The sequence below is a fragment of the Oncorhynchus kisutch genome, linkage group LG10, assembly GCF_002021735.2.
Source record: "Oncorhynchus kisutch isolate 150728-3 linkage group LG10, Okis_V2, whole genome shotgun sequence".
NCBI lineage: Eukaryota > Metazoa > Chordata > Actinopteri > Salmoniformes > Salmonidae > Oncorhynchus > Oncorhynchus kisutch.
The window spans coordinates 49,896,111-49,922,382 of record NC_034183.2 but is presented as its reverse complement, the minus strand read 5'-3'; the positions used below and the strand labels follow the sequence as shown (position 1 = coordinate 49,922,382).

At 44.0% G+C, this 26,272-nt stretch overlaps 1 protein-coding gene across 3 annotated transcripts in view; it reads right to left on the bottom strand.

Annotated features, from left to right (window-relative positions):
* LOC109898305 (retinoic acid receptor alpha) overlaps positions 1-26,272 on the bottom strand; it is a 180,120-nt gene that overhangs the window by 45,254 nt on the left and 108,594 nt on the right. The window contains exon 1 of one of the 3 annotated variants that reach the window (XM_031833880.1): positions 7,078-8,611. The exons of the other annotated variants lie outside the window; for them this stretch is intronic. Within the exon in view, the coding sequence (XP_031689740.1) occupies positions 7,078-7,252 (175 nt within the window). The 5' untranslated portion in view covers positions 7,253-8,611. Of the gene's footprint in view, positions 1-7,077; positions 8,612-26,272 lie in introns of those variants that run through there. 3 annotated transcript variants of the gene reach the window in all.

Sequence of the window (26,272 nt, the reverse complement as noted above, 5' to 3'; positions counted from 1 at the left end):
GAAGCCCAGCTCTACACAACAGGCTTATTACTCATGGTAAGAGGGGAGGCCCCCGAAACACAGAGCTGCAACAGCAACAGTAGAGGAGGCCCTCGCTTAAAAAAAAAACACAGCTAGATCCTATACCAGCTGGCAATCCCTTAAGAAAGCACTGCACCCCCGTCTCAGACGTCACACACTGCATGGCAAAGACGTGGGAGGGGAGTAGGGCTACACGGCGGCTTTATTGACACGCTGTGGCCAAGAGGAGAGTGCAGCTGCTACCGCTTTTGTTGACTACACCGAGTGTCTGCTGCCAGACTGCTTATTCCTCGCGTCTCTTAAAAATGCAGAGCCAGGCTACTACTGGTCAGCCAAACCACGGAAACACAGAGCAGACGCTGCCAGCCACGTTGGGCTGTTGGCAGGGTCAGAGAGGCCGCCCGCCTGACTGTCCGCGAGATCTGCATTTGACAGCGGGTCTCTGCCACACTGTCTGGAGCGCAAACTGCAACCCCCGAAAAGCCACAGTAGGCCCAGTAGACCGGAACATTCTTTTTACGACCCCTTCCTTTTCTTCTCACTCCCTGCTTCCTCGTTTTCTGGCTGTCCCTTGCACCCTCTCTCGCTTCCTCTCTTGTCGTCACTTACCATGCTTTTCATTTCCCCCCACCCCCTCTCTGTCTTTCCTTCTCCTGCTGCCTTCTCTCCACTTCCTCCTTGCCGGGTGATCGTTCCCTGCCGGCGCGGCGCTGTCCATGGGAAACAATTAAACGCCACATGGTCTTCCTTAGTACGGACTTCCTTTCTGAGGCGGCACAGGAGTGCTGTGACGGCCATCAGGCTCCCAGCAGCCAGCCACACACACACACACACCTAGAGCCACTAGACCAGAGGCAGCTGGAAGAATCTAGGCAGGCAGCTGGAGAGGGAAATTCAAAGTGACACGGTTTCCTCTTTGGATGCCAGGACTTTTTAAAGATGAATGACATGCCACCAAACCAGACTTGACTGTGTTTGTCTTTCCGCATGCTCGCTAATGCAATGTAAAAGCTAAATATAACTCACGGTGAAGACGTGGACATAAAGGTAGACTTAGTCCAGGAATTGAGGAGATGGGCTGAAAGTCTAATCCTGGAACAAACTCATTTCCTTTGGCCAACAGAGTGGAGAACAACAGTGTAATAATTATTGAAGCCTGGGTGCCAGTCTGTTTCTGCTCAACTCCCAATGGAATTGTCATGACAAAATGTTTACCTTGCCAATGGAGTACGCAAAAGCACGAACACAGATCTGGGACCAGGCTATCAACGTCCTGGTCTGTGGTTATACTCCAGGCTCTAAAGGGACGTCTCATTCCAGGCTCCAGTCTCCTCCCCTGCCTGCAAGACTCTTCTCTGGGCAGCAGCAGCAGCAGCAGCAGTCGGGCATGATGGAGGACATTTCAAACAGCCTATGATTGACGTGCCCTGAGTTCCGTTGTGCTGGGTGGTGCCTCTCGCTGCCCGGATGAGGTGTGGGGACTTTGCCAACAGTGGAGGCAAGGGTGCTTGAGTTGAGTACCCGCTTTTACTAGGCGTTGCTCACACACCCCAACAAGGATTTATTTTTTTTTTTTTTTGAAGGGGAGCGCCTTCATGCCAGGGAAAGTGTGAGCTTGCTCAGGCATCGAGGATATCCAATCACTGGTGTCAGTCACTACCTCAAGGAGAACACTGATAAAACAGACAGACTTGGTGGCTTATTCCCCGTCCTATCCTACGACGAACAATATCACTCAATTCAATAATAATAGTTAAGGCTTGCCTTAATAAAACCCATCCCAAATAGACGTTGTTTTAAACAAAAGACACTAAAGTGTCTGTCAACCCAACGACTTCCATTCTACGCCAACACTCTACGTGACCTACACTGACGTGGGAACGGCTTGGGGAGGGGAGACTTAAGCTCAAAATAACCATGCTTTCTGACTTGAGTGCTCTGGGGGATTATCCCGAGGAGGGCTGAAGTAAATGGCACTTCACTCAATAGCACTTTACTGCCGGGACTGAATGGCTGTCTACCTCTTTGTGAGCTGCGATTGCCACAGGTTTGTTTTGGCATGAAATGGTCGGCGGCAGGGTGCCCGGCAAACATTCCTGAATCGAATGGGGGCTTCTCTTCCTTTCAAAAAGTCTGGCAAAGCTGGGGCTATAGTTCAATTTAGCAAGGTGGCTGCTGCATATTTGGTGAGTGTTGCTGTGCGCACAAAACAACATAGTTAGTCATCCTCAGCCTTCACACAGAGCACAATATGAGTGAGAGCGAGAGTTGGGGCAAAGCAACTTTGCACTGGGCCCGTCTCCACATCAAAGTTTGTCTGGATCTCTGAGCTGTTTTTAAAGTTGCATTATGCAGAAATCGCTCTGCGATTTCCTGGTTCCTAATACTCTAATAGTTTCAGTTCATTTGACAATATAAGCTATTATTGTGTAGAGAAGCATTGTACCATATAAACTGTTATGAACTATATATTTTTTCAGTTGTTTGAAGCTGGTGTAGAAAACCAAAATAAGACACAAAAACAAAAACGTAAGAACGGGAAGAAATAGTGCACATAGAACAGATCGACAACTCACATTTTGAGTGGCGCAGCATTCTAAGGCACTGCATTTCAGTGCTAGAGGCATCACTACAGACCTTGGTTCGATTCCAGGCTGTATCATAGTAGGCTGTGATTGAGAGTCCCATAGGGCCGAGCACAATTGGCCCAGCATCGTCCGGGTTAGGGCGTCATTGTAAATATTAATTTGTTCTTAACTGACTTGCCTAGATAAATAAAGGTTAAATAAATTCTATGTGAATTTGGTCGGGTCGCCCAAAAAGTCACATATTGCCACTATAAGACTGGGAGGCTGATATCCCTGGGTCTTGTTCAGAAGGGAACACGAATAGTAGGGCTGTGTCATACACCATCTAATTTGTGTTTTTGTGCGATATTCCAAATACCTATATTGGCAAGAATCAACTTTCTCATTTTTTTTCGTTCTTATGAGTGTTTATGTCCTCTTGTTCTCATGTCTTTTTGGTCTCGTCTCCTGTGCTCCTTCTGTGCTGCGTGCAATGGCTTATAGGCTGTGCACCTTCCAATTCACTCACACACACACACCAAGCCCCTCCACCTGCCACTCACAACAACAAAGATTAAAGATCACTCCTTCCTCTCTGACAAGCGGATACAACTCACTATTTGCATTTGAGGTTTGGTCCAACGGAGTCGTCGCTCATATGGCCACCGAAACAGATTGAAACACTATTTTACTGTAATCGCAGAGAAGTTATCCTTTCTAAAGATACCCCTTTTTATGTCTCAACTCCTGGAATTGCAAGCAGAGCAGACGCTACCAAAACAAGAGTATCAATGAACATTGATCATGGAAAACGTATGCTCAGTTTGTCGCACGCGGCAGTGCGGTGCCTACTACCGCTAGCAGCATTATAGCCAAAAGACTTCTAAAACAGACCACACAGCTCATATAAATGTGCAGTAAGCATAAAACACTAATATTAGCTGGCTACTCACGAGCATGTGGGCTTGAGAGGTTGTTTATGAGACCTGTGTTCATGTTCTATAATGCCCGCTGCAAGAAGTTATTATGAGTGGTTCAGGTTGGGGATTTTTCATAAAGAGACTTGAAAGCCAGATCAGTGATTACGGGGTGAAAGGCTCATCTTTTAGGCCATAGTCGCCCAACGTTTTGCAACCAAAAACAGTCATCTACTTGTCGGACAAGTTCAGGTCAGCAAGAACTTCCCTGTTCCATTCAGTTCCAAAACGTTTTGTCTCCACTGAACAGGACCCTGGTTTGTGACTCAACGCAACACCCTGTTGGGATCCCAGCAGTGTTGTTCTCTCATGGGGACATTTGCTATTATGGGAGACCTTCAAAGACTCTGACTGTCTGACTGACTCAGCTGAAACTGAGAAAGGGCTCTGGTCAACTTTTACTCTCCATGACCACAACAAGCAACTATCAATATCAAAATAGACCTAAAAGTGTAGGGATGAGCATGCTACAAAAATATCTCTCAGAGTTTAAAATTAAAGATACCCAAGTTAAGAACAAGCTTTTTTCAGATTGTAGAAATATATATATATATATATATATATATATATATATATATATATATATATATATATATATATATATACACAGTTGAAGTCAGACGTTTACATACACTTAGGTTGGAGTCATTAAAACTCATTTTTCAACCACTCCACAAAATTCTTGTTAACAAACTATAGCTTTGGCAAGTCAGTTAGGACATCTACTTTGTGAATGACACACAAGTCATTTTTCCAACAATTGTTTACAGACAGATTATTTCACTTATAATTCACAGTATCACAATTCCAGTGGGTCAGAAGTTTACATACACTAAGTTGACTGTGCCTTTAAACAGCTTGGAAAATTCCCGAAAATTATGTCGTGGCTTCAGAAGCTTCTGATAGGCTAATTGACATAAATTGAGTCAAGTGGAGGTGTAACTGTGGATGTATTTCAACACCTGCCTTCAAACTCAGTGCTTCTTTGCTTGATATCATGCGACAACCAAAAGAAATCAGCCAAGACCTCAGAAAGAAAATTGTAGACCTTCACAAGTCTTGTTTATCCTTGGGAGCAATTTCCAAACGCTTGAAGGTACCACGTTCATCTATACAAACAATAGTACGCAAGTATAAACACCATGGGACCACGCAGCCGTCATACCGCTCAGGAAGTAGACGCGTTCTGTCTCCTAGAGACGAACGTACTTTGGTGTGAAAAGTGCTAAATCAATCCCAGAACAGCAAAGGACCCTGTGAAGATGCTGGAGCAGACCGGTACAAAATTATCAATATCCACAGTAAAACGAGTCCTATATCAACATAACCTGAAAGGCTGCTCAGCAAGAAAGAAGTCACCGCTCCAAAACCGCCATACAAAAAGCCAGACTACAGTTTGCAACTGCACATGGGGACAAAAGATTGTACTTTTTGGAAAAATGTCCTCTGGTCTGACGAAACAAAAATAGAACTGTTTGGCCACAATGACCATCGTTATGTTTGGAGGAAAAAGAGGGAGGTTTGCAAGGCGAAGAACACCATCCCAAACATGAAGCACGGGGGTGGCAGCATCATGTTGTGGGGGTGCATTGCTGCAGGAGGGACTGGTGCACTTCACAAAATAGATGGCATCATCTAGATGGCAACATCTCAGGAAGTTAAAGCTTGGTCTTCCAAATGGACAATGACCCCAAGCATACTTCCAAAGTTGTGGCAAAAATGGCATAAGGACAACAAAGTCAAGGTATTGGAGTGGCCATCACAAAGCCCTGACCTCAATCCTATAGACAATTTCTGGGCAGAACTGAAAAAGCGTGTGCGAGCAAGGAGGCCTACAAACCTGACTCAGTTACATCAGCTCAGTCAGGAAGAATGGGCCGAAATTCACCCAACTTATTGTGGGAGGCTTGTGGAAGGCTACCCAAAACATTTGACCCAGGTTAAACAATTTAAAGGCAATGCTACCAAATACGAATTGAGCGTATGCAAACTTCTGACCCACTGGGAATGTGATGAAAGAAATAAAACATTCTCTCTACTATTATTCTGACATTCCACATTCTGAATATAAAAAGTGGTGATCCTAACTGACCTAAAACAGGGATTTTTTTTACTGAAAAACTGAGTTTAAATGTATTTGGCTAAGGTGTATGTAAACTTCCCGACTTCAACTGTATATACTTTTTTTTTTTTTTACTGTGGGCGCCACCACATGATCTTTGGGCTTATGGCTAAATCCTAACCTCTCCGTGTCTTCCTGAACCTCTTTGACCCCCATCCGAGGGGCATAAATACTTTGGTCAATTGTAGCCATCTCCATTAGAAAGCGGAGCTGAGCCAGTGAACAAATGATCCCTCCGACGGGCTTACACAAGCTTAGCAATGTTGACATGTCCGAACAATCGCCGGAGGACCGAGTTTCCAGGCAGACTATGACCATCAAAACGTCACACGTTGCACTGAGCCCATAGCAGGGATTTTGTGTTACATGGGTGACTCAAGCACGACTCATTCCACATTTACCATTGATAGCCTGGCGTTGTTTTCGAATGGACAATCTAATTGAATGTTAGGATGGAAAAGTAGTGTATCAAGGGCAAAACGTCATCAACCATTGTGATAGGTGACCTCTAAAAGCGCTGAAGCATGAATCTGAGTAAAATTGTTCCATCATCACACTTCTTGTGAATTTGGAGAAGACATGTTCTAAATATAAACCTAGTTTCTCCTCATAAGTCACAGACACTGACTTCTTGGCTACGATTTTTTTTTTTAAAGATGAATGATTCAGCAAGTTACCAATACATTACCTTACTATCCTACATGTGGTCTTTGGACATTAGACTCCACTGAAGGCTGTAAAAAAAAAATGCAAGCAAAGAACTGCAAGGATTGTGTATCTATTTGGTCATACTGATCATTAAAGATCATTGAAAATGTACTTGTTTGGCAAAGTTACGCGATACGGTCAAGTCTACATTTTTCTCCCACGTGAGAAAGTAGGCCTAGGCTTTACATAGCACGTCGTTGTATAAATAAACACTAGTATAGCAACACAGACATGGCCACATAGTAATGAGTCACAAGGGGCCTCAAGCATGGCATGGTTTAAGTTTTTGCAAGCAATGTAATTACGGGGGTGAGAATGGATTTGCCACAACGTTACCTGCGATGTTGCAAATAGATTCTGCATGTTTTTTTGCAAAGATAAACTGTTGCAGGGCGACATAACGTGACGAGTTGGCTAAGAATACCAGTTCAGATTAATTAAATCAATTAAAAACTGTCGACAAAATGTAAGTTTGGCCTACATGCAATAGCTTCAAACAGAGACAGAGCATGAAGCCTACGGAAGAGTGAAACATAACAGCTTGGGGTAATGCTTTTGCTCATATCGCCCAACAATCAATATCTACGGATTACATGATGTATGCGCCTTTGGTACATGCATGATTTCTTACGACAATCAGTTACTGCTTGGTCGAGAACAAGTAAAGTGGAAAGCAACATACAGTGGTTTGATCCATTCCAGTGTTGATTTCTGATGGACGAACTGAAGGGACGGTGCGCCGCAGGTACGAGGCTCTTATCGGGGATTAGACATCCTCGGTTCTGGTGGAAGTAATCCATAGTTAAAAAACGGTTCGGACTAGGGGTGAGTCCCACCACATCCTCACTGTCGTACATCACGCAAAACGAGCTGCAAGCCCGAAATAGACAGCAACTGTCCTCTGATCTCCTCCGGTTCGAATAAAGAAGACGAGAGAGGGGTTTTCAGAAACACCGAGCGCAACGAGGGATGTCATCACATGTCGCAGGGAAAGAACGCATCAGAGGGTGTCCTCCCCAACAGAGTTGTAACAACATTACAACAACAACGTAACAACTTCTTGTTCTCCAGCCCGCGCGATGAAGTGACGCAACCGAGCTATATAGTGGTTTAATTCAGTGGGCACAAACTGTTGTGATTAGGAAAAAAATAACCACACCAAAAAAATAATAAATGTTAAAACAAATTATTCCGTCTGTTATTTGCTCGACTCGTTTTGGGAATATGAGTCCGCGATTCACTGTTGTTGAATGGTGTTTCCAAAGCTGTTGACCAACTCGGGCGACACAGGGATTCAAGTGGACCACGCTATCCCCCCGTCGATCTGCCTTGTCCTTCCAATGCAAGCATGTGTGGAATACAAGTCCCATAGAAAAGTCGCCTATGGCAACTTCTTGTCCATCACGCTCCCACCGTCAGTTACGTGCCCCCCCCAATCTCATATTTAGAGATACAGTACCGTATGTCACCTCAACAACCGAATCAAGTGGAAATAGGTATTTCAATTCCAAATCGCTCCAGAACGGATAACATGTCCAGGAGTAATATCCGATCTCTTCGATAGACGACGGAGAGCGCTATACTAAGTTCATCTCAAATACAACAGGCTTAAGATTCGTCGAGAATCTGTTGAGCATCCTGTTGTTTTCGTGATCGCTGCGTTACATAAGGACACTTGACGGCCGGCGTCCATGTCTTGTGAAGAGACCTCTGCTCACAGTTCATTCGGTTTCCAAATCCTGCCCTGCAATTTTTTTTTTTTTTTTTTTTTTTTGACGAGTTTCAGCAGCTGCGTATTAGCTCCACCTACCCAGCCTCACTTTTCCGTCCTTAAACCCTCAGCTGGGTGTCTGAAACCGGAAGCATCCCGTTTAGGGGGAAAGGATAGCAGAAGAGACGAAGCCCGTAAACCGACGCCTGCTACCTTAGGTTATCCTTCCTCTGGCTATGGCCAAATGTAACGTTCTCAGTTTGTAAATCATAGAGGGGAGGGGAGGGGAGGGGAGGGGGGTATTTGATGTTGTTGAAGGTGTTCACCAGATGACAAGTATCTATTCTGCATGAGATTTGAAGTGGAACATGATAATTACATGATACTAACAGTACAGCCCTAATTGATCTAATGACTGTAGTGGGACTTGACAGCAACTGGGTGGTATTTAAAAAAAAAAAGTTATTTATATAATGACTGAAGTCGGCCAATGGCCCTTTAAAAGTGCACTATGCAGAAATCGCGCCGCCACTTCCTGGTTGCTAAAATTCTAATAGTTCGCCTAATGTTTGTTTATGTGACAAAACATGCAAGTATAGTGTAGAGAATCATTGTGCCATCAAAACAGCTTTGAAATATATTTTCCATAACCAAAAATATTGTACACTGAACAAAAATATAAACGCAACAAGTAAAGTGTTGGTGCCATGTTTCACGAGTTGAAATAAAATTCCCCATAAATGATCCATACACTCAAAACACGTATTTCTCTCCAATTCTGTGCACAAATTAGTTTACATCCCTGTTAGAGATCATCTCTCCTTTGCCAAGATAACCCATCCACCTGACAGGTGTGGCATATCACGAAGCTGATTTAATCAGCATGATCATTACACGGGGCGGCAGGGTAGCCTAGCGTTGGACTAGTAACCGAAAGGTTGCAAGTTCAGATCCCCGAGCTGACAAGGTACAAATCTGTCGTTCTGCCCCTGAACAGGCAGTTGTTCCTCATTGAAAATAAGAATTTGTTCTTAACTGACTTGCCTAGTTTAATGAAGGTTTCAAAATGTTCTCAGTTTGTAAATGGGGACAATAAAAGACCACTAAAATGTGCAGTTTTGTCACACAACACAATGCCACAGAAGTTTTCATGGAGCATGCAATTGGCATGCTGGCTGCAGGAATGTCCACCAGAGCTGTTGCCAGATAATTTGATGTTAATTTCTCTACCATAAGCCGCTTCCAATATCGTTTTAGAGAATTTGGCAGCACGTCCAACTGGCCTCACAACCGCAGACCAAATAAAATAAAATGTTATTGGTCACATACACATGGTTAGCAGATGTTATTGCGAGTGTAGCGAAATGCTTGTGCTTCTAGTTCCGGCAGTGCAGCAATTTTTAATTTTTAATTTCACCTTTATTTAAATAGGACATGGTGGCGAAGTAAATAAAATATAGCAATTAAAACACTGGAATGGTAGATTTGACAGTAGATGAGTGTGCAAAGTAGAAATACTGGGGTGCAAAGGAGCAAAATAATTAAATAAATACAGTAGGGGAAGAGGTAGTTGTTTTGGCTATTTATAATGGGCTATGTACAGGTGCAGTGATATGTGAGCTGCTCTGACAGCTGGTGCTTAAAGCTAGTGGGGGAGATAAGTGTTTCCAGTTTCAGAGATTTTTGTAGTTCGTTCCAGTCATTGGCAGCAGAGAACTGGAAGGAGAGGCAGCCAAAGGAGCAATTGGCTTTGGGGGTGACAAGTGAGATATACCTGATGGAACGCTTGCTACGGGTGGGTGCAGCTATGGTGACCAGCGAGCAGAGATAAGGTGGGACTTTACCTAGCAGGGTCTTGTAGATGACCTGGAGCCAGTGGGTTTGGCGACGAGTATGAAGCGAGGGCCAGCCAACGAGAGCGTACAGGTCGCAGTGGTGGGTAGTATATGGGGCTTTGGTGACAAAACGGATGGCACTGTGATAACAAATTGGATGCAGTCTGAGTAGGGTGTTGGAGGCTATTTTGTAAATGACATCGCCAAAGTCGAGGATCGGTAAGATGGTCAGTTTTACGAGGGTATGTTTGGCAGCGTGAGTGAAGGAGGCTTTGTTGTGAAATAGGAAGCCAATTCTAGATTTAACTTTGGATTGGAGATGTTTTGTGTGAGTCTGGAAGGAGAGTTTACAGTCTAACTAGACACCTAGGTATTTGTAGGTGTCCACATATTCTAGTCAGAACCGTCCAGAGTAGTGATGCTGGACGGGCGGGCAGGTGCAGGCAGCAATCGATTGGAGGCCACGGAAGGAGAGTTGTAATGGCATTGAAGCTCGTCTGGAGGGTTGTTAATACAGTGTCCAAAGAAGGGCCAGAAGTATACAGAATGGTGTCGTCTGCGTAGAGGTGGATCAGAGACTCACCAGCAGCAAGAGCGACATCATTGATATATACAGAGAAGAGAGTCGGCCCAAGAATTTAACCCTGTGGCACCCCCATAGAGACTGCCAGAGGTCCGGACAACAGGCCCTCAGATTTGACACAGTGAACTCTGTAGAAGTAGTTGGTGAACCAGGCGAGGCAATCATTTGAGAAACCAAGACTGTTGAGTCTGCCAATGAGGATGTGGTGATTGACAGAGTCGAAAGCCTTGGCCAGGTCAATGAATACGGCTATACAGTGCTGTCTCTTATCGATGGCGGTTATGATATCGTTTAGGATCTTGAGCGTGGCTGAGGTGCACCCATGACCAGCTCTGAAACCAGATTGCATAGCGGAGAAGGTACGGTGGGATACGAAATGGTCGGTAATCTGTTTGTTAACTTGGCTTTCGAAGACCTTAGAAAGGCAGGGTAGGATAGATATAGGTCTGAAGCAGTTTGGGTCAAGAGTGTCCCCCCCTTTGAAGAGAGGGATGACCGCAGCTAATATCTAACATGTAATCTAACAATTTCCCAACAACTACCCAAAACACATACATCTAAGTAAAGGACTGGAATAAGAGTACATACATATAATATAGGGGGTATTTGATGTTGTTGACCACGTATATGGTGCCGTGTGGGCGAGCTGTTTGCTGATGTCAACGTTGTGAACAGAATGCCCCATGGTGGAGTTGGGGTTATGACATGGGCAGGCATAAGCTATGGACAACAAACACAATTGCATTTTATTGATGGCAATTTGGATGCACAGAGATACCGTGACGAGATCTCGAGGCCCATGGTCGTGCCATTCATCTGCTGCCGTCACCTCATGTTTCAGCAAGATAATGCACGGCCCCATGTCGCAAGGATCTGTACACAATTCATGGAAGCTAAAAATGTCCCAGTTCTTCCATGGCCTGCATGCTCACAAGACATGTCACCCATTGAGCATGTTTGGGATGCTGTGGATTGACGTGTACGACAGCGTGTTCCACTTGCCGCCAATATTCTGCAACTTCGCCCAGCCATTGAAGAGGAGAGGGTCAATATTCCACAGGCCACAATCAACAGCCTGATAAGGAGATGTGTCACGCTATATGAGGCAAGATAAATAAAGGTTACATTTATTAAAAAATATATATTTTTAAAAGAATATTAGTGGTCACACCAGTTACTGACTGGTTTTCTGATTTACGCCCTTTCAAAAAAAGAATTAAAGGTATTTGTGGCCAAAAGATGCATATCTGTATTCCCAGTCATGTGAAATTCCTTATATGAACTGTAACTAAGTAAAAACTTTGAATTTGTTGCATTTCTATTTTTCTTCAGTATATTTTCAGCTGTTTGAAGCTGGCCTACAAAACCGGGGGTCATTTTTTTATTTTAAATTTAACTAGGCAAGTCAGTTAAGAACAAAATCTTATTTACAATGACGGCCTACACCGGCCAAACCCAGACAACGCTGGGTCAATTGTGTGCCGCCCTATGGGCCTCCCAATCCCGGTCGGTTGTGATACAGCCTGGAATCGAACCAGGGTGTCTGTAGTGTCGCCTCAAACACTGAGATGCAGTGCCTTATAGACCCCTGCGCTACTCGGGGCCCCGAGACGCAAAAACAAAACGTAAGAACATTAAGCATAGAAATAGCACACAGAGAACAGATTTACCGCTTTTTAGACTTGCTTTCAATGAGAATTACAGAGATAGAACTTATATTTCTATGTGAATTTGGTCGCCCCCCCAAAAAATCATATTGCAGCTTTAATAAAGTTTCATTCTATTCGAAAACAAAAAAAGGTTTGAACAGTTTAAAATATGAGTGACAAATCAGTGTTAAGCCTGAATGCAGAATCATTTATTTACTAAAACCAAGTGTGGCGGCTGTTGTTCTGAGACAAAACAAGACACTTGTCAATATTGTTCAACCTTTCCATCCATCCCTGTCCCTGTACCGTAAATACGCCCATTGACTGTCCACCAATTACACACACACACACACACACACACACACACACACACACACACACACACACACACCTTTCACAGTGCAACTGAACTCTCTGTGAACCCAACAAACCAGGCAAAAGCCTCACCTCGTGCTGGCCCAACACACACTCAACTTCTCACTTCGCTCCTCTGCACCTTGCAACTGGAATCATCCCAATGTTTTCCTGTAATCCGGTAGGAAGCCCCCCCCCCTCCCCTCCCCTCCTTGGTTTCAATTCCCTGGGCAGGTTGCACACACACTTGCTAGGGGGTAGAGCAGTGTACACATAAGGCAATGAATAGTCAAGTTGTGGCGCCACTCGGCATCAGTCAACGAGCTAAACCAAGGTTGCTGTCAGCGAGAGAAAGATGACCACATTCGTAAGCAGAACAATATTCTTTAATGCCTTGGCTGATCCCATTTTTTCCCTTGACGTGAAAGTGCTTGGGTATTGATTTTCGTCAGTTTAAAATATTAGCTGCTCGGGATAAAAGACCACACATCAAATAAATACACATTTGTTAATTGATAGGAGGCATTAAATCCATTGAGAGTGGCGGCAGGGGTGCTAGCCACAGATACGGGCCCTTTCATAGGATATTACAATTTCCTGATGGGTATGTAAGCGAGCGAGCAGCAAGTTGCGTAATGAAAATTGACTTCATTGTAAATGTACGACAAAGCAATTTGCTATTATTTACACTTACATCATTGCCTTTGGCTTTAGCCCAGTTTTCCTATTACCATTTCACAACATAATTTCGTTCGAGGTCAGTTGATGATTAAGTATAGAAACACGTTTTGCACAACAAGAAATTCAGGAAAGTGGAACAGCCAAATATTGCCTTTGTTTCTGAGACACTGCTCAGAGCTCTCATAGGGTCGAGGTGAAGGCCTACAATGTAACAGTCACATGTGCACACAGTCTGTCTGACCTTTGACTGATTCAAATCACATGTTATTTGTCACCTGCGCCGAATATAACTGGTGTAGACTATACCGTGAAATGCTTGCTTTATGAGCCCTTCCCAATGATGCAATGTTTAAAAATAATCAAACTAGTAACACAAGAGAAATCAAATAAAACACAAGAATGGAGCTATATACGGGAGTACCAGTACCAAATCAATGTGCAGACATACAAGTTATTTGAGGTAGATATGTACATGAAGGCAGGGTAAAGTGACTAGACATCATTATAGATAATAATATGATTAAAATAAACAGTGTAGCCGCAGCAAAGGATGAGTGTAAAAGTATGTCTGTGTGCGTGTAATGCACACAGATATGTTTGTGTCGTGTTGGTGTGTGTGTGTGTGCGTGCGTGCGTGGTTTTTCTGCGGGAGTGTCAATGTAGTTGTGTGTGAGTGAGTGTGTATATGGTGTATATGTATAGTCTAGTGAGTGTGCGTAGGGTCAATCACAGATAGAGTCAGTGCAGATAGTTTGGGTACCATTCATTGACTATTTAGCAGTCTGGCTATTTAGCAGAATTATGGCTTGGGGGTAGAAGCTGTCCCTGAGCTTGTTGGTCCGAGAGCCGATGCCCTGGTACTGTTTGCCTGACGGTAGCAGAGTGAACAGTCTATAGCTTGGGTGGATGGAGTCTGACAATTTTTCGGGCCTTCCTCTGACACTGCATGATAGAGGTCCTGGATGGCAGGGAACTCGGCCCCAGTGATGCACTAGGCTGTCCGCACCACTGTCTGTAGAGCTTTGCAGTCAAGGGAGGTGCATTTGCCATACCAAGAGATGATGCAGCCAGTCAAGATGCTCTCGATGGTGCATCTGTATAACCTTTTGAGGATACAAGGGCCCATGCCAAATATTTTGAGCCTCCCGAGGGGGAAGAAGTGCTGCCATGCCTTTTTCATGACTGTGCAGATGTGTGTGGACCATGTTAAGTCCTTAGTGATGTGGATGCCAAGGAACTTGAAGCTCTCGACATGCTCCACAACAGCCCTGTCGATAAGGATGGTAGCGTGCTCTCCCCCCTCTCTCCGACAGTCCACAATCAGCTCCTTGGTCTTATTGACGTTGAGGGAGAGGTTGTTGTCCTGACACCACACTGCTAAGTGTCTGACCTCCTCCCTGTAGTCTGTCTCATCGTCGTCTGTGATCAGGAGTCGTAGTTGGTTTACCCCTGTCGTGGGTGAACAGGGAGTACAGGAGGGGACTAAGCACACACCTCAGAGGAGCCCTAGTGTTGAGGGTCAGCGGGGAGGAGGTGTTGCTGCTTACCCTCACCACCTGGGGCCAGCCCGTCAGGAAGTCCAGGATCCATTTGCAGAGGGAGTGGTTCACTCCAAGGGTCCTTAGCTTGATGATGAGCTTGGAGTTGCAGTCTATAAATAGCATTCTCATTTATTTCCCCTCTTGTCCAGGTGGGAGAGGGCAGTGTGAAGTGTAACTGACATTGCATCCTCTGTGAATGTGTTGGGGCGGTACGTGAATTGGAGTGTCTAGGGAGGTCTAGGGTGTCTGGGATGATGGTGTTGATGTGTGTCATGACCAGCCTTTCAAAGCACTTCATAATTACAGATGTGAGTGCTACAGGGCGATAGTCACTCAGGCAGGTTTCCTCGGAGCTCTTGGGAACAGGGACAATGGTGGTCAGCTTTGAAACATGTTGGGATGACGGACTGGGACAATGAGAGATTGAAAATGTCCGTGAAGACACTTTCCAGCTGGCCTGCGCTTGCTTTGAGAATGTGCCCTTTCGACTGTTGGCTCGGAGTCAATCTCACAGGTTTCGCACTATAAGCATAAAAACACTGCTTTCCAACGGATGAGGTGCACGGGAGTTCTAAAAGGGTCTCGTTATCAACCTAAAATGTCAAATCAGGTCAGTAACCTTAAGCTGCCTGTTCAGTGACACTATTTCAACATATGGGCCAGCACTCTTTACTCCTACAGATAACCCTTCATGGAATGTGTGTCAATTGGCAAGAAACAGCACACCAAGAACTAGATGATGAAGCCAGGGCCTGTGTTCAGAAATAGTCTCCCAGTAGGAGTGCTCAGATAAGATCTAAAAGGCCAAACTGATCCGAATGAGTAAGATTACACAGAAGGTGGGAACTGATCCTAGATTAGCGCTCCTACCTTTTGAACACGAGCCCTGGACAACCCGATGACTCATGGAGTTCTACAGAGAAAATCATGGAACTGAAGCCATTTTTCTTGCTAATGGCTGGATCTGACTTTGAGAAACGCACTGACACTTTTAAACATTAAAACGCCACTAATCACTTTCTGGAACCTGTGAAGGAAAGCTGTGAAGGAAGGCTGTGAAAGACGAGGGCTTTTTGCTGGGTGTAGACCAGGCGGTAATTCTTCTTGCTCTTAAGAGCTAAAACGTCTGAACCGATGCCCACTTTGAGAGCGGCCGACATGGGTAGGGGAAACAGTGATACATATCCCAACATATTGGACTTGATGATGCCAATTAGGAACACTTACACATTTTTTAAACCACCTTAAAAAGGTCAACCCTCAAATTGGCTTTGGTTAAAAATGAGATCCGCGATAGGTGAAACAGCACCACTGACCGCCCCAGTGGTAAAAATGTAATCGTAGTACATACTCTGCTGTGCTATCGTGTGTGCAATGATGTCTGGGGGGAGGGGGGGGTTCATTGTTTGAAGTAACATCTTTGTAATATCGCAAACGGACATGGCAGTTTCACCACTATGGCTTTAAGGAGAAGTGAGAAAGAATTGGCTATTTTGTACATGTGAAATGCAGTTGCACATTGATATGGCAAGTTTAGGGCAATACACCTTATCTTTCACATACAAAGAGATAATTGTAGTGTTCTGATGACAAATTGAGTAGATATTGAAGAAATTGACTTCTAAGCTACTTTTACAACCCTCAAATGAATTGCGGCCCGATGAACTTGAGTTAATGAGAGGAGATTACATGGTGTCCTTGATAAGAGCAATTAGCATTGGTCTTTGGAGTCCAAGTGGTGCTGGGAGGGATGGGGGAGTTGAGATGTAGGGAGGGAGATGGGATGGGGGGATTTTGGGGGGGGGGGGGTTGAAGAGGTTTATGATGTGATCGGAGGAAATGCGTGGGGAAACCTGACTGTAACTTCAAAGCACTAAACTATGTATTTCCCTTTCATCCCTGACCCCCCCCCCCCCCTTCCCACTTCAACTTTTTAACTGAGGATTACCAGAGACATTGGCCTCATGGTGTTTCTACCAATTAAGTATCATTGTGAATCTCACACCAGCCGTCATTATGTTACGTTATTTCCTTTATGAGATCAGTTGCTTCGAGGTGACAGAATACAAGTCATTAGCGTTAGGTCAACTCCGTTACAGTAATTACCTTCTCCTTCACAAATGGAGGATGGGCTATCTAGCTCTCTGCTGCAGCACAACACACACACACACACACACACACACAAGCTCATTAGCGGATTAGCCTAACCACTAATGACATAGATTGATAGCCACAGGAAGAAGCTGCCCAGTATCGTGTTTTTCACACAAGACAGTCGGAGGAGTCGACTTGTGACATTTCTGTCACTTCCATTAATATAATACACTTCAGAACATCAACTAGCTGAGAGGAGAGAGAAGAACGGACCGTGTCCCTGTGTGTGTTTCTCTCCCTGTCCCTACAAACAGCAGTGAAGGGTTAGCTGCTTATCATGGTTATGTGCATGGGTATGTAGGATGTCGGACTCCCAGCATGCATTGCAGCTCTGCTATGGGTTCATTACACCACACACTCCTCTCGATGGTGTAACGAACCCATTAAAGAGTTCCACTTTGAAGAGCTGGCCTGTGCGATAAGGCCAAAATATCCTAGGATGGTATTTCAAAAAACAATTACGGTATGACAGTATTTTATGTTCTTTTAATAATAAAAGTTCAAAATGTGCCTCATGAGTAGCACATGACCCTACAGAGGCAACATATACATTCTAAGTGATTTCAATGAGTCTTCTCCATCCTGATTGTTTTATACTGTTCAATTCAACCAAAAATCATGTTCAGCATTTTCAGCAATTTCCAGCACTCATTTGGGGTCATTTCCACACTGCCACATAGGGCTGCAAGATATCGGCAAACAATCCTTATTTTAAGCCTTATTTGTAACCAAATGTTGCAATTGTGATTTGACTTGCGATTTAGAGAAAAACACTTGGGTGAACTGTTGGCATTATGGCAATTCTAATTCTATAGATAGAATATAATAGTGGGCTCTTTGAATACAGTGTTATTTGACATGACAATGAGTGAAAATGCCAGGAGGAGTTATTGTGACAGGTTAGGAACCAGAGTGTTGTTGACAAGTGTTTCCTAGAGGACCCTATAATCTTTGGCTACATGTAATGTTTTCTCATAGCAACTTAATGTAGCTAACATATTCATGCTTCACGTGTTTCTCTTTGATTTAGAAGATACTGTTGCGCAAACAACATACTGATTTTAAGTCTACACCATCACTGGTATTATCAGGCTGTGTAGTTAGTTACGCTTGCTCTGACTCAGTACATTTATTAGCTAGCTAGCTAGCGATTAGCATTTGCGGCTAACACTTTAAAGACCTAACTTGCCGTTTGCAGATGTAAGAAACACAAACTAATAGTGTCAATATAGAATGCTAGTGGATTTATATTAAGAAGCAAAGTGAAAACAGCATCGATGTCATCAACATTGTTGCATGTGCTGCATTGGCCATGCAGACTGTCTCTTGGTTGAGGAACATCAAATGCGCTCCTTGTGTGACAGGGGGCGTGGCGCTAGGTCTGTGTGGAAAGTGGCACCGAGAGAAAGAGTGGAGAGAGATGACTCAAGTAGCGAAGTAAACTAACAAAATGGATGTTACACACAGCGTATAACATTTAACACACCTAAACATTCAAATACCGTTATAGAATGTAACGTAAAAAACTAGGTCAAAATTAGTGCAGTATATAGGGAGCCATTTCAGATGCAGTGGAAGAGCCTCCCCTATCTGACAGCAGAGTGTGTTTGACATGTTGCTCAATCGCTTGCCTCACACCTCCCTTATCACCCTGCTCATCGCTAGGTCTGTGCACATGTGGCTGAGGGTGAAAGAAGAGAGGGGGGTGTGTGACCTGTTATAAGCTACATAGCTGTATGGGAAAGACAGCTTCAGTATATCTTCATGTACGTGTGTGAATTGTGTGTGTGTGTACATTTCTAAATCCGTGACCATATGGCGGTTGCATTGCGTGAAATCATTATTTATTTATTTTTACAAGCAAATCCCCCCAAACCCCTTGTCCAAACACCTCCGAATGATAACAAGAGCTTTTACCTGCGAGAAAAGTGGTTACGTGACATCTCCGTCTGAGAACTCTGTAGCTAGGCCAAGGGTAATGTTGATGGCTTGAGTTAGCTGTTAGCATGTGGCGTGGATTAGCTACTGTTAGCCTCTGCACATCTGGAGGAGCCAGGCAGCGGCTATGAGGGTTTACCGAGTACACACTGCAGGCATGACGAGGAAGGGTAGCACACACACGTACATGCACACACTACGTTGGGAGGTTTGAGCCAGTGAAAGCCTAGTCTCATTATCTCCGTAATGGGCCAGAGGACGTGTGGAAGAGGCCAGAGCTGTCTTGTAATCTTAACGTCTGTACGTGTTTGTTTATCTTTGTTTTGACACACGCTTGCTCGACTCGTTTACTGGGGGGCCACTGGGGTCAGTGTGTTGTGTGAAAGTAAGGGGGATGCAAATATCAGCTGAATTACAGGTTATTTTCGTGATACGAGAGATAAATGACCTTGTTCCTATAGCACTTAGAAGAAACCTAGCTAGAGTAACCCGGGCCAATCTCTTATGAAATGGAGAAAAAGAGCCGAATGTACAGAAATAATTAACTGGTTGTTAAAATGACCCGTTAAAAAGATGAACCTCAGCAACTGTAAAGTGCTTGAAAAGTCATTCTTACAAGGAGAAAGAGCGAGAGAGAAATGCTTCACAAAAAGGCTCTCTTTGGAAGGAAAATCGCTTGGTTTTCTAGCTCAATCGAGACTCATTTTTTAAATAATTTCTTATCCTGGCCAACACATCAAAACATTCCTTTCCATACTCAGATGGAAGCCAAGGTCATGGCTCACTGTTTCTGAGAGCAAATGACTGACCCTCTGAAAGAGAAACATCTCTGAATGAGAAGATCCTTGGTTTGTGTCAATTGGCCCAAGTTGTTAAAATCTATTTTCTTATTTTTCTTTCTTCTCAAACTTGTATTTGGGTAAAAACGTTTGAATTCAATCACTTCTTGACAGAACCACTTTTGATTTGAACGAAACCTTCCATACGTATTTGCCCATTGCAGAAGTGCTCAAAAAGTGACGTTTTGGGCCTGAATGTAAAAACATTCAAGAGATAAAGATGCTCAAAGTTGACCCATTTTACATACCCCACCAGACCATGAGACATCCATGTCTTCGTCATTGGGAAAGAGAAACGGTTGAGAATGAGATGAGTTTAAAAGCTCGCAAACAAGGCTGTCAAACAACTGTATAATACCTTTTTTTAGCGGAAGTTTAAAAAAAAGTTCATATTCACATACTGTACAGTTGAAGTCGGAAGTTTACATACACCTTAGCCAAATCCATTTAATCTCAGTTTTTCAACAATTCCTAACTTTTAATCCGAGCACAAACTCCCTGTCTTAGGTCAGTTAGGATCACCACTTTATTTTCAGAATGTGAAATGTCAGAATAATATTAGAGAGAATGATTTATTTCATCTTTTATTTGTTTCATCACATTCCCAGTGAGTCAGAAGTTTACGTACACTCAATTCATATTTGGTAGCATTGCCTTTAAATTGTTTAACTTGGGTCAAATGTTTCTGGTAGCCTTCCACAAGCTTCCTACAATAAATTGGGTGAACTTTGGCCCATTCCTCCTGACAGAGCTGGTGTAACTGAGTCAGGTTTGTCAGCCTTCTTGCTCGCACATGTTTTTTTCAGTACGGCCCACAAATTTTATATAGGATTGAGGTCAGGGCTTTGTGATGGCCACTCCAATACCTTGACTTTGTTGTCCTTAAGCCATTTTACCACAACTTTGGAAGTATGCTTGGGGTCATTGTCCATTTGGAAGACCCATTTGCGACCAAGCTTTAACTTTGACTGATGTTTTGAGATGTTGCTTCAATATATCCACTTCATTTTCCTACCTCATGATGCCATCTATTTTGTGAAGTGCACCAGTCCCTCCTGTGCTCCACGGATGGGATGGTGTTCTTCGGCTAGCAAACCTCCCCCTTTTCCCTCCTAACATAACGATGGTCATTATAGCCAAACAGTTCTATTTTTGCTTCAGTAGACCAGAGGACATTTCTCAAAAAAGGACAATCTTTGTCCCCATGTGCAGTTGCAAACCGTAGTCTGGCTTTCTTATGGCGGTTTTGGAGCCGTGGCGTCTTCCTTGCTGAGCGGCATTTCAGGTTATGTCGATTTAGGACTCATTTTACTGTGGATATAGATACTTTGTACCCGTTTCCTCCAGCATTTTCCAGTGGTGGAGACATGTTTCATGGTATACTGGGGTATGCTAAATGGGTCACATTTGAGCACCTTTTTCACCTGAATGTTTTGGCACTCACGTCCAAAAAGTCACTTTATGACCACTTCTTTCGTGGGCAAACATGAACGTTTTGTTAAAATTAAAAGGGATGCTGTCAAAAAGTGATTTAATTCAAATGGTATTCCCCATTTCTGAGTGTTATATGTGGACTTTTGTGTGTCTTTGGATGATAGAGCTCTATAAAAAATATCTCTGGAGTATCCAGTTTCTCAGTGATTAATTTTTCAAGGATAGTTGGGAGGTGGATATTCTTCTATCCTCGCCGCTGAATTCAAAACAAAATCTCCACAAAATATGATCTTGGTTTCCGATTTGATACTTGTTGTGGAGCCCAGAGAGAGTGTAGTAAAAAGGGAGGGAAGGGAGAGATGAGGGAGAGGGTATAGAGGGGCGCAAAATGTTCAAGTCAGATGGTGTAGTTACAGCATTATAAAATATGCATTTGGTTTCTGGTTTGATGCGAGTTGTGGAGAACATCTTGCCTTAAATGGCCATGTACTCTTATAATCTCCATCCAGCACAGCCAGAAGAGGACTGGCCACTCATCAGAGCCTGGTTCTTCTCTAGGTTTTTTTCCTAGGTTCCTGCCTTTCTAGGGAGTTTTTCCTAGCCACTATGCTTCTACATCTGCATTGCTTGCTGTTTGTGGTTTTAGGCCGGGTTTCTGTACACCACTTTGTGACATCTGCTGATGTAAAAAAGGGCTTTATAAATAAATTTGATTGATTGATTGATTGATTGATGGAGCCCAGTGCTGTGGAAGGATAGAGGGAGGGATAGAGGGAAGGACGGATGAAAAGTAGGGAGAATGCAGGAGAGCGATTGTGGGAGAGAGAAGTGGAGGGAGGGATGGAGAGAGATTGATAGAGAGAGATGGAGGGAGGGAGAGGGCATAGAGTGCAGTGTGTGTATGTGGATGTGCACCACGTGCTCCAAGGCCAGGGCTTTATAACACCCTGATGACCTACAGTACTGACCCCAAACACCAGATGTATCCTCCGTCCTGACGCCTTTAAAGCCTGATCATACCCCTGTGTGTGTGTGTGTGTGGGTTGGGGGGCTTTTGCTGCCGGATTAGGCTACACACACACAATGACCCTTTGTACATATGAGCATGCTTGTAGGATTGTGTGTGTTGATGTGTGTCTGCAAATAGTCCTTGTACTGACAGATTACAATGAGTCGTGCTACATGGCAGCAGGTGTGTAGGAGTATGTGTATAAGTGTGTGTATGTATGCGCAAGTGTACTTGTGTGTCTGTCTGCCTAATGCGCTGTAACGGCACAATACACACGGATATATATTTTTGAGAAAGTAAGACATAATACATTTTTAAACCCTTTTCCATTCTAAAAATTACAAAGAAGCAAAGGCTTTGATTTCTTATAAAACCGATGTCAAAGGGATCTTCGACAACATCTACCAGAAAAAGTATTGAAAGGTATCAAAAATACATAAAAACACAATAATGTAAAGTCCCCTGCCAACTAAACACTTATATTTTTTGTTTTGGAGAAATTGTTTACCTTCTGAAATTTTAAGAAACATTGCCTTGTGCCTTGTAATTCCGTTACCAAAAAACCCACATAACGCTAAGATATTTTCTAAATTTCCCTTCCTCATGAGAAGAGAGGATAATGAAAGTTCACAGAAGTAATAAGTCAAGGTAGACCTACCAATTAGTTATTGGTAACAGAATTTTCCAGAAAATCTGTAATGGAACTACTGCAGTTGAATTGGCCACAATGGGAAATCATATTAGTCACAAACCACAGTTGGGTCACCTGCTACAGTCCTCCCTTCCTCTGGCATACTGTTAAGTTCAGCTCATACTTTTTTTTCTGTCATCTGGTGGTCAAAGCGAGACTGTGAAAACAGTTTGGACTTACCACTCCCTCTCCCTTCTCGCTCTTCTCTCTCACTGCTTTCAGGAACTAAACTGTCTGCCTGTTGAGGCTAGGGTGTCCCGGATTAGACTAGGTTTACAGGAGTATTTATGGTCCTGCGCCCAGATATCTAAGTGATGACTTTCCTCGTGTTGGGATGCACACAATCACAGCACCCAGATCAGGTGTTGCTGATATGTGCTTATACGGGTTCAGGAGTAATGCTGGGAAAGGTACGGTCTTGTATACTGGAGCCTCAGAATGGAATGAGTTGCCTCTGCCCATAAAAAACAACATCCTCTCTGGGCAGCCTTTAAAAAATAAAGTCAAAATATGTTTGATGTCTTCTGTGCCCATATGAATAACCCCTATGATGTAACTGGAATGATGAGATAGATGTTCTTCTTCTCTGTTGTTGTGTTATTATTTCACAGCCATACTGTGTTGGATCTTGTCTAGCCATCTTGTCTCAAGAGGACCACAATGGAAACAAGTCCCAGACTTCATTGTGTGTTGTCCGCCATGATTTTATTAATGTGCGTGTATGGCTTTTTCAAGTGCTATGTTTGCTTGTTTCTTCTCAACTGGTCGAATTAATAAGCTAAATTAAACTCTATCCAGTTAATGTCACCTCTCCTGAATTTTACTGACGCCAACCATGACTCCTACCCTCTTTCCATGTACTGTAGCACGCGTTCCTTACCCACTGAGCACCGACCGAGACCGGACATCCACGGACGTTGAAAAGTAGTTGAAATTTGGTCAGTCCACCCTGGTCAGACTAAATCTGAATCAATCATAGACGTCTATGTTTCACAAGTTTGGACAGCACAGTACAATACAGTAGAGCACAGTAAGAGATCAGTACATGACTGTACTCTTCTGTACAGTACACATCTACTGCACTCGAGTGTGCTGTGCTGCCCTGTACTCTACTGTGCTGTCCAAACTTGTGAGACATAGATGGCTATGACTGGTTCAGATTTGGTCCGGTCCGGACCAACCAAATGTGGTCTTGTACAATAATAGCCGGTGTGTAGAATCATACCCAAATATGCAAAAGAAGGATACTACATATTTCTACCTTTGGGTACCTATTCAGGATACATCAACATGAAGAGAATGATATTAATTGTGTATAATTACGCATTTCTGTACAGTACAGACCAGGCTCCCGTGATGTAATTCCGTTACCGTAAATCCTTTACCGGATGCAAATCCACTTCTTTAAACTCAAGGTGTCATGTCATAGCCGACACCCCATCTTTTTCTCCCGACATCATTGAATGTTAATTCGGAGCCGATTTTGGGAGAGAAAGAATCAGAAGCATATTGTACTGTAAATCTGTTACCAAACGTTGCATTTGCAGAGTTCTTCCAATAAATGTGTTTTCTGTGTAAATTGTTCATAGAGTTGTATGGTTTATTAAACTTTGAAATCAATGGTTTTCATTTGGCATACATGGGGCGGCAGGTAGCCTCGTGGTTAGAGCGTTGGGCCAGATTGAATGTTGCTAGATTGAATCCCCGAGCTGAGGAGGTAAAAATCTGTCCTTCTGCCCCTGAACAAGGCAGTTAACCCACTGTTCCTAGGCCGCCATTGAAAATACTAATTTGTTCGTGACTGACTTGCCTGGTTAAATAAAGGTTAAATAAAAAAAGTAAAATAAATAAAATACATTTTAAAGTGAAACATTGAGTCAAAAGCCTAATTCTGTTACTGTAGAATTGCCACACACACACACACACATATATATATATATATATATATAGAGAGAGAGAGAGAGAGAGAAAAACTTTAGAAACGACCACCTCCTGCGCCGGGTGTTATGGATGGTGGGCTTTTTCACTGGTAATGGCCCCGGCAAGCGATTTAGAAATGTGGAAATGTGCCGAGCCAGTTCAAATGGTAATGGGACATGTGAAATCCCCTGCTTAGCCAGCAGGTCGAGGAACAAAAGCCCCATAGAGCTGCAGCCTTCCAGGCCCTGAACATGACAAATGCTGCTGGGACCCAACGCTGGGGCAGGGGGGCAGAGGAACCCCCCCCCCCTCCCGACACAACTCCACCCCAACCCCATGAAGGCCTGAAGATATTGATATGGGGTGGGGGGGGGGGGGATTAGAGTGGAGGGAGTCATATCATCACCATTTCAAAGTCGGGGGGTGGAGGAGTATAGGGGGTGAACTCCCTTTCCCCTCTCCTCTTTCTCCCTGTCCCTTCCTCTACCTCCAGGGTCCCGCTGGACTAATCCCCCTCTGTGGATGGATATGAAAACGACACCCCCACATCATCTCCCGCTGGACACAGAGAAGATGTGGAGGGAGGAGAGACAAGGGAAAGACAGCGCAAGAAAAGAAAAAGAGCACGTGAGCAAGGAGAGAGAAACCAGGAGAGAGAAACCAGGAGAGAGAAACCAGGAGAGAGAAACAATGAGAGAGAAACCAGGAGAGAGAAACCAGGAGAGAGAAACCAGGAGAGAGAAACAATGAGAGAGAAACCAGGAGAGAGAAACCAGGAGAGAGAAACCAGGAGAGAGAAACCAGGAGAGAGAAACCAGGAGAGAGAAACCAGTAGAGAGAAACCAGGAGAGAGAAACCAGGAGGGATTTTATATATCTTTTTATCCACAAACAGACCTGCTAGCCTGACCCCCACCTCACCCCTGTCGGTAGTACAGTGCCCCCCCCCCCTCCCACTCCACCTCACCCTCCTCCCCTAGAGCTGGGCCAGCAGGCCCGGAGAGGAGAGAAAGGCCCTGTGGGGAGGCTTTGTAATGGGGGCCCGAGCAGGAAGAGACCGTTAAATCACTCATTATGGACATCACACTGGGGGGGGGGGGGGGCACATCCACAAAAACACAGACCTCAACTCCACATATACCCTGTACCAGACTGACCCAGGAAATTGTTGCAGCTCTCTGGTGACTAGCAAAGCAGTGCATATTCCGGTATAAGATATTCATTAGTTACACATGTGCGCTGTAGGACTATGAGCTCTAGGTCTATTAGATGACAGCTTACCAGAGGCTTTTCATAGCTAGAGGCTTTTTTGTTACCCTGTCACAAAATGGAACAGAATAAGAGAATATGCTATTTAACAGATGCTTTTATCCAAAAACGATTTACAGTCCCGCGTACATACATTTTGAATGTGGGTGGTCCTGGGAATCGAACCCACAACCCTGGCAAGATTTATAGAGGACCACACTGATAACGTCCCTCTCTACGCAGATACAATATATTCCTATACCTATATTTCTCAGCAGTACGTGTCAGTGG